Source organism: Pempheris klunzingeri, chromosome 3 (genome assembly GCF_042242105.1).
Source record: "Pempheris klunzingeri isolate RE-2024b chromosome 3, fPemKlu1.hap1, whole genome shotgun sequence".
NCBI classification, from domain to species: Eukaryota; Metazoa; Chordata; class Actinopteri; order Acropomatiformes; family Pempheridae; genus Pempheris; species Pempheris klunzingeri.
In genome coordinates this window covers 6,735,927-6,750,700 of record NC_092014.1, presented here as the reverse complement: position 1 = coordinate 6,750,700, position 14,774 = coordinate 6,735,927, and the positions used below count along the sequence as shown (strand labels likewise).

The 14,774-nt window shown below is 38.4% G+C and overlaps 2 protein-coding genes across 2 annotated transcripts; one reads left to right on the top strand and one right to left on the bottom strand.

Annotated features, from left to right (window-relative positions):
* Positions 1-3,336: 3,336 nt before the first annotated feature.
* On the top strand, positions 3,337-6,039 carry gpank1 (G patch domain and ankyrin repeats 1). The gene is made up of 5 exons (XM_070827962.1): positions 3,337-3,345; positions 3,817-4,287; positions 4,388-4,529; positions 4,620-4,695; positions 5,140-6,039. The coding sequence occupies exons 2-5, from the start codon at positions 3,832-3,834 to the stop codon at positions 5,579-5,581; spliced, it is 1,116 nt and encodes a 371-aa protein (XP_070684063.1). The 5' UTR covers positions 3,337-3,345; positions 3,817-3,831; the 3' UTR covers positions 5,582-6,039.
* A 1,337-nt stretch (positions 6,040-7,376) lies between these two features.
* On the bottom strand, positions 7,377-14,704 carry LOC139198964 (cytochrome P450 3A30-like). Its single transcript, XM_070827959.1, has 14 exons — positions 14,628-14,704; positions 14,397-14,490; positions 14,210-14,262; positions 13,465-13,564; positions 12,043-12,156; positions 11,794-11,882; positions 10,349-10,491; positions 10,128-10,255; positions 9,371-9,446; positions 9,119-9,279; positions 8,951-9,018; positions 8,088-8,246; positions 7,652-7,814; positions 7,377-7,546 (listed from the first exon to the last, which is right to left on the bottom strand). Exons 1-14 carry the CDS (start codon positions 14,696-14,698, stop codon positions 7,454-7,456), a joined length of 1,512 nt encoding a protein of 503 aa, XP_070684060.1. The 5' UTR covers positions 14,699-14,704; the 3' UTR covers positions 7,377-7,453.
* Positions 14,705-14,774: the final 70 nt, after the last annotated feature.

The following is a 14,774-nucleotide window of genomic DNA, read 5'->3' as shown; positions in this document are numbered from 1 at the left end:
AGACATAATATCCGCAAAGATGAAGCATTACAAATTATTGTAAATTAATATTTTTTTAAATTATATCTTAAGTAAAATCCTTGTTTTAAGGGATATAACGTGTATTTCTAAAAAAAAAAGCCTTTGTTTAACAAGCTAAACATTTTAAATGTTTAACACAAGCACTCTAAAAGAACTGAAGTAAAGTAAATTAGTCAAATAGAAAGTTGTCAAAATAAGCAAAGAGCTGTAATAATCTGTGCAAATTCTCTTTATTTGACAGTTTTCGATACTTGGTGCCACAGACACATGAGGGGGGGCTATTTTTCTGGTCACTGTGTAAATGTGTGTTACGATCGCGCATTTGGTCGTGTGTGTGTGTCTGTAACTGTCTGGAGCTAATCTTAAAAATACTTAGACAGATGAGCCCAATAGTTTTAATGCACATTTATGCCTGTTTGCAGAATGACCTCTTACAGTTGCAGTGATTCAACCTGACGGTTTTATTCCATCATTGACTCCTGACTCAACTTGAGCCGCTGGTAGAGCGAAATGCATTTTCCTGCAGTGATCTAGACTGAAAACAAGCCTTACCTCCTCTGTTGAAGGCCACGTTTTGGTCATGGCTCAAAAACCTCCATAGCCAACAAGTTTGGTCTGGTGATTAACTGATAAACTGCTGATTATTTCCACACTTCATATTTTATGATCCAGTAACGTTGCTCAACATCAATAAATCCCTGCTTCTGTTATCTTTGCCATCGTCTCGCCCTGTTTTTTTATTATATAACATCTTTAATTGAAACAGTTACAGTATACAGTGTATACAGCTTGAGTCTACAATAACAAACACACCAGGACGACCAAAAATTGTAATAAAAGTTATATGTTAAATGTTTACCGTGGTTAAAGGTTTGGGTTAGGTCACGGTTAGGTGTAACAGAGATCACCAGCGGAGATCTGCATTCATAATATAATGATATCCAAGCAAATTTTTTTTTTCATGTATTTATATGAAGCAAAGCTGGAAAAACATACAACCTATACGATAAACAACTGTAAATTAAATAAGTATTTCTGTACTTTCTGTACTCATGTTCTGCCTGTTTCTCAGCCTACTGCTATTCATTGTTTGTGTTTGTTTTACTGCTTTTTTTAAACAGAATCAGTACATTTGGACTTGGATCAAGGATTGTGTTTGTGAGGGTGGTCTGATATCTGAAAGCTGTCAAACAGCTTCTCAGTGCAAGAAATGACCAAATTCACATTAGGAAATTAATGACTTCATGTTTGCTGGGTTTGATTTTCTTAAACTGGACTTTTTGTTTTGTTTTTATTTAATGCATTGTGGGCTAAAACATGCAAAACCACTGATTTCTCTGTGCAGTGTAAACCTTCACTGTTGCCGTTTTATCATTTAATACAAAATCTCTGCATGAGGGTTTCGTGGTCGTAGCTCGTCCCTCTCACCCCTGTGCCTGACCTGCCCTCCCGGTGCATCGCTTTCTCATTCAAGCGCCTCATCTCACCAACAAACTCACACCAGTAAGCGGCATCTGAACGGTTCTTTGGCATCCAGACCTTTTATGTTCCAGTTTGCATCATATCTGTGGCTACAAACTGGATTTAATCACAGTCACTAAATAACACCACAAGATTCAGACATGGCTCAATACTTTTGTTGTTCTTCCTGCTCCAGTATGTGTTGTTGTCATGACATGTTTGATTCATTTCACAATTCAAAATTGTCTTTGTTAATGCGTCTCTGTAACCAAGCCTTTTGTAACTGTTTAGTAAAGTGCCATGAAAATAAAACTATAATTCACTCTGTAAGGAGGTTTAAGAATACTTGCAAAAGTTAAACGTGTGAGCTGCATCATTTTATTCACCTTCAGCCAAGTGAGAATCAATCAGGTGTAAACAGACTTAAATGAATGAATTTGTCTCCACATGAACCCCCAAAAATCTATGAAGGGTTTTATCACTGTTGGTTACTCAGAGCTGTCTGGGGATAAGTGCCTTGACACCAAATGGTCATTTACTGATGTGGGTTATCACTCAGGGGTCTATTTCATGATAAAAGCAAGATTACATCCAATCAAATAATCATTATTGGCACCAGTATTAATGTTACATTATTGCCAAAGCTAAATTACATGCTATTGAACACCATAAGCATGTACATTTTCATTAAGAGATCAATATTGTTGATTTAAACCCTGCAGGCATATACAGAGACGTGGTTTCACAGGTTTTCCCTTCAGTTCTGACTTGCAGATAAATATTTTGCAGCCATGAGAGATGTCTGCGTGATCTCTCCCAAAATGTAAGAAAAATGTACCCTCTTTGAATAATTTATGGGCAAATAATTAATCTAAAACTACATAAAGAAAAATAATAATCTTCATAAAACAAACCAGAAGTATATTTATAACAAGGGTTTTATGTCTGTTTGTGTACATAGAAATAACCAGAGGATCGATAATAACCACGGGGCAGGATCACAGGCAGTAAAAGTCAATAACAAGCCGCCACATGAGGGAGCAGTGGGGACAAAATTATCCTTCACTGTCTCACACACACACAACATATGTATGCTAATTCATAATATAATGATACCAAAGCAAATGCAAAGCAGAGCTGGAAAAATATACAACCTGTATGATACATAATTGTAAATCATTATGTAAGTGGTAAAACATTTTATAGTTACTGAAATCCAGAATCATGCAGAAAGAAGAAAAGGAGTAAATGTAGATATAAAACATATTCTGCAGTTATTAGAATTAACTAAAATACGTGCTGCTTTATACTTTTTTCCTACATTTCATTAGGAAATACTGTTATAGGGCAGGTATAGTTACTTTGCAGATAGAGATTAGTATATAAGTATTTAAAGAAGTTCAAAGTCCATTAAAATTACACTTCAACTATTATATAGAATATAATAATAATAAAATATAGCACTAATGGATGCCATTCTGCAGTATAAGATACAACTTATTGTCTTTAACATGAGAAATATATTGAATACAGAACTTGTACTGTAATATTTCTAGTCATTGTTCCTTTTACTGAAGTGAAGAGTCAATAATATAAACAGAATATTTTCACGGTATGAAATGTATTCTGTATAATGAGTATTGTTATTTTTGATACATGAAGCATAATTAGCTGGTGAAACTTTGACTGCAGCAGAGAGGTGGAGCCTCCAGTCCGACAGGTGGCAGCACTCACCGTCACTCACCTGTTTACAAACAGCAAGGAAGAGGCTAACGCTAGCTAGAAGCAGCTTCGTATTTATTAAAGAAATTGGTTATTTTCTGAGTTTTTGTCCATACTGGATAGTGTTTTGAAGCGACTTGGGTAATGTTACTTAATGAAGTCCTTTATTCCATCTCAAATTAACATGTGTTTAAATGTTGACTCAAGCTAAAGCTCGACCACTCTTAAGCTAGCTAACAGCTAGTTAGCTTAGCACACTTCTTTCTTCAGGCTACAAAGGCTGGTTGTCAGCTGTTGTCTTATTGAGATATGTAACTGGATGCACTGTAATTTTGCATTTGTGTGTCGGAATTAACCAGACAGAAAACCACTCGTCCTACTGGTGTTGTGTATCAAATTAGCAAGCTAGCTGCTGTAGCTTCATAGCTTAATGCATATTTCACCTTTAGAGATATGCGTGAAAAAGAGTAAAAGAGACACTTCATTGACTTTCAGTGGGACAATATGCCGTTTTTCCAAATGTATTACAGCTTCCTTAGTGTAAAGTGGGGGTCTGCTATTTAGACTGACCGTAATTGAACTTGTGAAACTTTCAGCCTGCCACACCTGAAGCTACAGTCACTCCTGATGGCTGCTTTAGGCTTCACTCCTGCCACGGGACGGGATGTTTTCAGCACTGAAACAGCCAGACAAACCAGCTCTACAACCAGCAGTGTGCTTGATGGAGAAGAGGTCAGGCAGTTCTACGAAAACTTGATTAAAGATGATAAAGGGCGAGGTGCATCAAGAGGTTCAAGTAGCAAGAAAGGTTATGGCAGAGAGCATCAGAATAAAGGGAGGAACAGAGAGTCCCAGAGACGAGTGAAGAGGAGAGTCAGGGCTGCAGAGGTGCAGCCTGGCCAAGATGCTTCTGGGGTGCAAGAAAGGGTCAGTGGTGAAAGTGAAGGCAGCCAAAGAAGAGAGACAAGCAACTCAGAACGGTCCATGGAGCTCCTGGGGCTCAGGTTGCTGCGCTGTGCTGATGCAGGGGACATCTCTGGCCTCAAAGAGCTCCTCTCCAAGGGGGCTGACATCAACTTCCAGGTACCATACTTACTTACTTACCATCCTGCTCAGTGTGTTTTCATTTGGGGATCTGTTTTCTGTGTATTTGTTTTAAGTCCTACTGCCCCCCCACCTCCAGGATACTTTCTTCTGGACAGCGGTGATGTGCGCAAGCTGGTCAGGACAAAGTGCAGCGGTGAGGCTGCTGCTCCAACGCGGCGCAGCCTGGGTTGGAGTGGTTGATACGCAGGGCAGGGATGCCAGAGACCTAGCACTGGAAGGTATAAGCATGCAGCTCATATCAGCCACTCTGAATTTGTGTTTGTGTGTATAGTGAAGTTGAACTCGTGCATATCTATTTTTATCCCCAGCGGGCCACAATGAGGTGTTGGAGGAGCTGGAGAGCTATGGGAGAAGTACGCAGGGTGACACACAGTCTGATAGCAGGTTAGCACACCCTAAGTTTATACTGTTTAAATCAAATTGAGCTAAATATTAATTCATTTAAAATTGTACCAGAGTTGATGACTCAGTGTGAGTCCTCAATGGAAACAGAAACACAGACCCTTCCTACTAAGATTGAAGACTAACTAAGTTGCCATTTTCAACTGAAAAGTGACAAATGTCTCAAACTATCCAATAAAATTTTACATAAAATTTTTCAGGGAAGAAGTAGGCTATGCAGCAGGAGTTTGGGAGAGAGGTGGAAAACATTATCATGCAATATATGGCACATATTTAAAATTGTAGTTCTAGACATAAATCTTGCATAGAAAACCAAAATTACTCAACAACTAACAATAGATAGACCAAACTTACTGTGACTGTGACTTACTTACTGTGTTTTTATAGAACTGTCAGTTAGAAACAGTGTTGTCTCTCCTTCCCCAGTGCCCCCCAGCCTCAGTGGTGCGATGTGTGCTGTAATGAGTACAGCAGCAGCCTGTCATCACACCTCTCCTCCACTCTACACCAGTTCAGTCTGCAGCATCCTCCACCCACCCCCTACTACTGCCTCCCCCCCTCCAGCAACAGCTACAAGATGATGGTCCGTTGCGGCTGGAAACCAGGGACAGGGCTGGGGCCAGAGGGAGAGGGGCCGAAACAGCCAGTGCCCACTGTGCTGAAGAGAGACCAGAAAGGCCTGGGCTTCGGACAGATGCAGAGAGCCAAAGTTACTCACTTCCAAGCCAGGGATCGTGGCGCAGTGAAACCACCATCCAAGGATAAAGGGGAGAGACAAGGAAAAGGACAGCGGAAGGAAGAAAGTAGGAGAAAGGAGCAAAAAGATAAGAACTGGGAAAGAGATTTTCGTGCCTCTTTTTATCTTTGACACCTGCTAGCAGTCACTTTTCTACACACCCTCTCTTCCTAACTCTAAAAAACATTAAGCGGAGCTATTTTAAAGACGCTTACCTGTTTTTATTAAAGCTGCTGGGAGTTTTCTTCTCCCCCATGGAGCGGGACATGAATGCCTGAACCCTACCTCAAAGCTGACACTGCATCCATTTATGGAGACAGTTGTGCAGTTGTCAACAGGTTATGTAATGACCAAATGTGGCATTGATTGATTGTGTGACAATATATGGCGTGTTCACTGTTGACCCTCCCAAGACTTCACAAGGTGACTCAAAGGGATTTTTTTCATTGATGAAAAAATAAACAAGCCTCTTTGATCCTGCAACCACCACCGTGAGCACTGGTTGTGATCCAGGACAGGAAATGGTTTCAATGCCACAGAGCTTTGTTGATATGCTTTATATGGTAATAAAATATAAAACATTATTGAGACATCACACCTCTTTATTTGTGAGTCCTAATGGAAGAGCTGCGACTGTAGTAATGCTCTCAGAGTTTGTCTTTCCTGAATGTAGAATAATGTTATGCAACCACACACACCAACAGTGACCTCTCCCTTCATAGCAGCTCAGGGTACCTTCTGGCCTAATTTGACACACCTGCACACACGTGTCCGGTGACTCACATGATTGTGCATATGTGCGTTATCAGCCTGTCACTCCTGTTGTCAAGACTTACATTCTGAAAGCTGCGCCACATGTTCTATTCCAAAGTTCAGTCTGAAGCTTTGAGGGTCGTTGTCTCCCAGAGTCAGTATCATCTTTTACAACTTGTCACACTAGGAAAATAAGAAGGTCTGTATATTATAAACCAATCCAACAGTCCTGTGACAAGTATTGTTTGTTCCATAGAAATGTTGGTCTGCTCCTCTATGGATTAGATGGACAATAAAATATTAGAAAACTTTTATGTGACGCAGTGCAATACAACACAACAAAGTACAACCTTGAATCGCAACACACAAATGAATCATACCTAGATGACTTAAGTGATAGTAAACTGATCATTTCATGAAGTATTTATAGATGGGATATTGCATTACATGGCCTGATTTGATAAGGTGTCTGTTGTCTGTTTTTACCCTCTGTTTTTATCCTCTCTTTCATGGCTTATTTGAAAAACGTGTTGTAGTGTTGTATGGCTCAGTCATTAGCACAATTGTCACAACTAAAAGAACGCCTGGGTTGATCTCTCGTCCTTACTGTGCTCACTCTGTACTTGTGGGGGTGTCTTACAGGTGTCTCCTCCCAAATTGCAAAAGCATGCAAATCGGAAAAATTCCATGTGTGAAGGTGGATATGAGTTTGTGTCGTGATGGACTGGTGATTACTTCTGCCTCAGAAACATTTATTAAATGTCTTGTTTATTAAATTCCAAAGGTAAAACCAGGTCATAGGGCTTTTTTCACTCAGTTTATTGATTAGGCCTACACGTAACTATGACAGAATGATTTTAATAATTTACATGCGACAGAAGAAATTTTCATTGATGTTAACAGTGTCCTTTTGACCCTCTGGACATCTGCAGCTTTTCTTAGTTTCATCTATTCGTCACCATATTTGGTAGGTACACATTGTGAATAATGATCCAGAAGGTTATTCATGAATGTTTTCTATTGAAGACTGTTTCCCTGTGTTTATAGATTCTTGTAGGCATGGCCTGTGTGACATACATTTTCATAATTCATGAGCATGATGCCCAATTAAATTTAATAAAATCAACATGATTGACCACCACTGTCTGTTTTGATACAGATTACAAACTTCTGATACAGATTAGAGAACTTTCAGTAGTGCTTTTAGTTACTAAAATTACAAATTTAGAGAAAAGTTCAGCCTTGATGAATTCATTCCCCAGTTGCGCTTGAACGTGTCACCACCTTCAGTTTGATTGGTTTTAGGGGTCCAACCAAGCCCTCAGGGTCCATCGTCAAAGGGATCTGGGGGAGTGGGCAAATTCAGTCAATCACAAACTCTTCCTCAGTGAAAATCTTGCCTGTTATGTAGACCATGTCCACATAAGTATGTCATTTAAGTATAATCACCTCTGTCTCCTTGCAGACTGAGAAGCTGTAGTTCTGCAGCATTTCCACCAAGGCCAGCTTTATCATCACCAGAGCAAATCTCATCCCCAGACAGTTCCTTGGTCCGACCCCAAATGGCAGGTAAGTGTATGGGTTGATGTTCTGCTTGTTCTGCTTACTAAATCTTGACAAACAACACAGCAACAAAGCAAGAAATGTTATTACATTTCACTGTAAAATTAACTAATGAATTAAAATCTGATTTACAAAATGATGAAGTTAATTCATTTTAGTAATGCATGTACCACTCTATTAGATGTCATTCAAAGCTGTTCTGGACAAACAAATAGTATAATTTGCAGTGGGAAATCATAAGAAGTTGCTTTGGAGAATCGTTAGAGCTTAATTTTGCAGTAACATTGTACACACATTTACACATGCACACTGTGGCATCTACCTGTCAGGTCTGAACTCCTCTGGCTCTGGCCACAGCTCAGGGTCGCGGTGCAGAGCGAAGACCGGAACCATAACCAGCATGTCCTTTGGGATTGTGATTCCTTTGACCTGAACAGTTTCTTTGGCCACTCGCTCCAGACGACCAGCTGGAGGGTAGAGCCTATCAACAAAACAAGAATATTTTTTAATACTCTGTAGCGTCGTCAGGCTAAACCATCAGTCCAAACTACCTCAGACTTAAACACTAGCATTATAGGAACACAGTTAGTTTTAGTTGCTGTAGAATGTGTGAATTTTGCTATTGTTCCTATGGCTGAGAAGCTTTTAAACCCTTCTGACTGTTTCACATTTTAAAAAGTGTGAATATTGTGGAGAGATGCACTTGCCAGCATGGCTGCAGGAACGGTAATGTTGTGGTCTAAACTAAAACACCTCGCCAAATATCGGATGGATTGACCCTGACTTTTCTTTTAGAGCTATCATGTGATCATTTTTTTATTTGTACTGCACTTTGGTTTATGATCAAATGCCCGCAGACCTAATGACATTCCCATCAGCCTTGGCTGTTCTTCCTTTTTAGTGCTACTCAGCACACTCTAGCTTTTAGCTCTTATAAAATCATGCTGGGTAGGTTTGGTGCTATGATTTATTCATTTAATCAATTTGTCATTTAATTCAGTGTTAACATAACAAAAATTGCCTTAAAATAGATTTTTTTAATTATCATTTATCCCCTTTATTCCCATAGTTTCTATGAAAATATGTTATTATATCAAAACATGTTCTTATATCATACCATCAATCTGTTCATAAGATAAGATAAGATATTCCTTTATTAGTTAGATTATTAGAAGTCATCATTACCTCAGACACTCATTGACCACACTGTCGAGGTACTCCATCTGCATCAGAGCTTCATATTGGACCAGACCCTATTGAGATGTTTGATTAAACACTATTTGGATTTGGAAAACTGTAGTTTCATCAATGAAATGGAGAGAATGACTCCTGTACCGGCAGCTCCTGCTCTACCTTATTAGGGAAAGTGGAGTCTATCTCCTCTTGCAGGAGTTTCATGACTTCAGGATTTCTGGCCAAATTGTAGGCCAAGAAAACGAGGGTGGTGGCGCTCGTCTCATAACCAGCAAACACGAACATTGTCGCTTGAGAAATTACCTCGTGATCGGTGAGACCTGTCAGGGAGAGACATGGAAGGAGCTTTGGTGTGAATCCATGCGAATGTGTGCCTCTGGGTGTGTGTGTGTGACGTAGCTGTATGATTACCTTTATTCTGCTTTTCTTTCTTGGGATCATTGGCAGTCTGAGAGTTGATCATATTTTGAAGGAAATCTTCTGAATTCTGAAAACAGGTGAGATAATGCTGCTGTCTGACAAGATACTGCATACCATGAGATGGCAGATTCATAGGCTTTTGTTTTTTGTTTGTTTGTTTGTTATTTTATCAGTAACTGTTGGATTTAAAAATTATTTCTTAAATTTTTAAACAGCAATTGACAAAAGATTATTTCCTCAAGGTTGAATTTATATCTTATCTGGAGCTTTCAATCATATGACATCAGCAACTGGTGTCTCCCCAGTTGTCATAGGAATATGAGATTTCCTTTTATTCTGAGGACCTTAAAGGCTTCTCATCCATGCTGCCTTCAAGGTTGAGTTTCAAAGTTCATTCTTGACCATGGAAACAACATTCGTCAAGAAACTTCAAGAATGAATTTTGAAACACATTTTTAGGCCAACATAGACAGGAAGTCCTTATATAGCTTACTAAACTTATATCTTATGTCACTTATATCTACGTTTTCATAGTAACTGGGCTGACTGCATTTGCAGATGAAAATCTTGGGATAGGATCAAAATAGCTTCAAACACCTTCAAAATTAAGATTCGTGATGAGATTGTTTAGTCAACTATTTGTTAATGCTTTCTCTATTGAATAAATGGAAATGTCTATGAATTGTCTTGATATACAGTATATACTGTGACAGAAGATTTTATCCATATTTCTGTGTTTTGTCCAGACCTGCTGTGAGCTCCCACTGCGTTCTGATCTGATCTTCTCCACAACGGTTTTAAAGAAATCAGTAGAGGCCTTAGGGAAGAAGGAGAAACCGAGCAGCTCCAACAGAGGAAGAAATATGGGAAAACACCCTGAGAAGAAAAACCAGGTAACATTTCTCATTTTAGTCCTAAAACATGGCTGTTTACATCCATATAAGGAAAGAAAAGGTGTCATGGATGTACCTTGGAAAATATAAAGTAATGTGGAGAATTTGAAGAGCTTTGCAATGTGGGTGATCAGGGGATTTGAGGGGTTGTTGATTGAATCCACATGCACACTGAAGGCGCAGCTCGCCATCACGTCCATACTGTAGGCTCCGAAGAAGCTGGAATACACACATTAGACACATCGCAGATCAATGGTTGTCGGCAGCACCACAGGTGGGAGATTTCATCATGTTTGTTTTAAGGACATTGTATAGGAATGACATGGTGAAGTTATTGAGCACATATACTAATGTTTGCAAAAAAAGACACACAGCAAGGAAACCATATGAGAAATATTTATAAATACTGAAATTTGACATTTGATTTAGATCAGCCTTTGTGTATATTGCAATTTCAATTTTGCAGATCTCACAAAATCTTTAAACTTTAAAAAAACTTTAATTAGGTTCTTTTATTTTATAGATATAGATATAGTTCATTTTGTAGATATAATCTGTAATATATCGAAAAAGATAACCATATGATTTAGAGAACAATCCCATCCCCTCAATAGTGGGGATGGGATTATTAGGATTAGACAGTTTTTGTCTATTTCCATCTCTACATCCATTTTCATATGATTTGTATAATATGTTTCATATTTTGGGGCGATGAAGGTGTGCAGCTAATCTAAAGAAGGTTTGTCACTTATTGAATCGTCGCTCTGCCACCAATAAGAACCTGGAATGAGGATGGAAAGAAGTGTACGCCAGAATATACTAAAATATAAGTAGGTACCAAAATAATAAAAGGTTATGAAATAATTTACTAATTTCAGTTTTGTCAACTGTGAAATGGAGGTTTTAACTGTGGATCACAGTTTGAAATGACAACGTATTTGAAATCAAATGAAAAATACTTATTCTATTTTAATCTCTTAAAGCTTCTGTTTTTTTGTTTTGTTTTTTAAATACACTTATTTGCTTTCTTGCTGAGAAGGTTGATAGTTGTTAGAATGTCTTTTTCATGTAACATGCTGTAGGGACATGTGTCCTAGATAACATACACGTTCCTCTCAAGTCAGCATTCTATCTTCCTGACTCCACTTTGTCTGGACGATGGTCAGCACATGTAAAGGTTAAGTCCATCTTTGGGGTACCCCCTCACATACCTGAAACCAGATCTTGCTTGTGGAATCCTATATATATGTGAAAGCTTTGCTCTGTGTTCTTTAGTCTCATCTATGCCTGTGATGTTAGACTCCGAGCTCGTAAACCTACATAAACTTCTTGAATGAACCTTGGACTACTCTCTTCATTACTACAACCACAGAAAAGCATCCCTACAATTGTACTATTTGTACTGTTTGTACTCTTAAACTCACAACTGGCTTTTGTGTGGCCATCTTGGGAGGTGTTTTGTCATTAACAAGCACATGGAGGGTAATATTTAGAAACCATATATAGCAAGGTATTACTGACTCTTTCATACGGATAACTTCATCATTGTGTGCCTTGGACTGCATGCAGGCTGCCAGTTTGCTGGAATGATGTCTCATGATGCTAAACATCTTAGACAAAGAAAAAAGTGCAAAATGAACAGAGGTACATGAAGGATGAATATTTATATATATCTATATATATACACACACACACATATATACATATATACAATATATATTTATCTTCAATCTACTCAAGTATGAGCTGAAAAGAGTTGATATGTCCTACCTCTTTTATACGGCCAGTGGTGAAGGAGGGGGTGAGGATGTTACGTATCCGTCTCCATTGATTATCCTCAGCCAAATTCACTGCGTCATAGATATCCCCATTCAGACGGAGGTTCTAAGAGGGGCAGCACACGTGTTTGTGGGTTACAATTGTACACATTAACAGAATTTAATAGTAGCACTCTGGACAAAGAATTTGCTTGTTCTGCTGTTTGTTGTATTTTTCATGACATTTAACAGTAAAGACGTGCTGCCTGACGCCAATGCTTAATTACATCCTGTAGTAGTCCATCACACTGGTTAGAAAAAGGTAATATTTCTATTAGGGACAAGATATTACATGGAGCTTTAAGTGATTCTTCTGGTGATATTCTAAAATTTTCTCACAGACCAAAACTCATAATGCATTAGTACTTCTAATATTGTCTGGTGCAGTTTATTCCTTTGTGCCATCGAGCTACATTGATGCCCAAAAATTATTAAAAACATGTCAATGGGCCACACTGTGAGCACTGTGGTTTTATTTTGTTTTATGATGCTGTTAATACTCACAGCACCAAATGTGTATTAATTCAGAGCTATTTACTCCTGTTTGAGTAAAGGCTGGTAAAAACTTCAGTGCCCAGCTGAAGCACTGAATGATACAGACAGCGAAGGGAAGTCAAACAGTATTGAGAGGTTGTGGATTTGGGTGTTTTCATGAGATTTGTTCGCCATAAGAAAAACAAAGAATAACACAAGTCTCATCCTCAAGATTTCCCACATTTTAATGCCATTCAGATGAGTTGTGTAGCAGATTATTCTTGGTTTGCAATATGTTTTAGCTGAACTAGTGGTAGCCCTGGGGATGTCAGTGTCAGTCTGCTGGTTTGTCAGCCCACTAATCCAACCCAGAACATGAACATGTTTTATTACACACCTTTGTTAAATACTCGATGCCGATTAGTCAATTCTGCAGTCTGATATTTCTGTATAACAGACCATTGCTCGGGACGCAGTTCTGATAGTGGAGGCAATAAAATAATTTTTTAATTGATAAAATTATTCTAGATTAATTGATTTCTTTAGAACAAAGCCATGCATTAAGTGGGATAATGTACAGTGTTTGGCGGCCATTATTGCTAAACGCACACGGACCAAGTGATGCAGGAACCGAGGCAGAGGGCTCATGAATCATCCTGAAGTGGTCCTTCTCCTCAGGGTCCTGCATCGCCCTGTTGGGGTTCATTTTGCAATAATGACCAGCTTGCTGTACAGTGTCCCTTACTAATGTGTTAGTTCAGTTTGCAAGTAGTTCACACTAAAAGTTGCATTTGAAGGCAGCAATAGTCCATATAATCAATGACCAAAGGATCTGTTTTCTCTTTTGTGCTACACTCTCTTGTCTTTTGTTCTATTCAGTGTTCATGTAGTGTGTTTTCACCCGTCGGTTGGTGAAGTAAGTGAAGCACTCCTTCACCAGGATGGTTTTCAACATGTCAGGGTCCATCACAACCAGCATGGGCTTCATGAACTCATACGTACTGGACATTTAAACAAACACACATTTACATATTGGCATAAAGTATAAAACTCTCAGATATATTACATTATTATCATCTTAAATAATAAATTATATATGTATATATTATAATTCTTGAGTCATTGGGTCTCTCACTTAATTAAAGAGTTTGGTCTAGACCTGCTCTTTATGGAAAGTTTGTGTGTGTGTATATATATATATATATATATATATATATGACTCATGGGTTATTTGTTATCCCATTTGTTATATATGTTATGAATTGCTGCTATGTGTATATATACACTGTTGCCCATAAAGTTGGAATAATTGTTCAATACCCCCAATTTTGTTAAAGCCTGAATACACAGTTTGCAAAGGTTAATTGTGGTTTCACTTTCACTGTGATATGTTTGGAAGAGTTTGATCAATAAAGTTGAGAAGATATACACTTTATTTATCAAGAATAAATCACATTGTCACAATCATTTCATGAGAAGAGGTAGAAAACATTTTATTCCAACTTTATGGGCAACAGTGTATATACACATAGCAGCAATTCATAACAGTCTTATCTCAGGACACTTTCCATAAAGAGCATACGTGTGTGTGTGTGTGTGTGTGTATACATACATACACATATATACATATATACACATAGACTCACCCACATACTTTCCCATATTTCCGAACACACTCCAAGTCATCGAGGTAGTAAACCTGATAACACAGAATACATTTTCATCTCTAAAGTACGTCATTGTCTGTATCCTTATCAACTAAGTCTGTATTTTTAAATTCAAATGACAAAAAAAATATTTAAATAAGTTATTTAAGTTTAAAGATTTACATACGACATTATGTCTGCCAACTGTGCCCCAGTACATCATTGGCTTGGGACCTGGGATCCCCAACTTCTCAAAGATCCCATGAGTCCATTTGCCATACCTGTGCAGAACAGAAGAGTATGGAATCACAGCTTTAAGGTGACATAATGTCAGTCAAATTACTGTTTCCTATAAACTCAGAACTGCTTTGGTTCATTCCCTTTACAATGTGCTTTGATTAAAATCTCTTGCCCTTACATGATAAATATGCAGATAAATGTGATCAGTAGAATCCATGTTTCTGAAGAGAAGAAAGGAAGATAGCCCATGGCTCTCTCTCGTGCTTCACCAAGTTGTGACGATCTCAGCTTCACACTGAACTCTGACTGCATGTCCAGGAGGTCC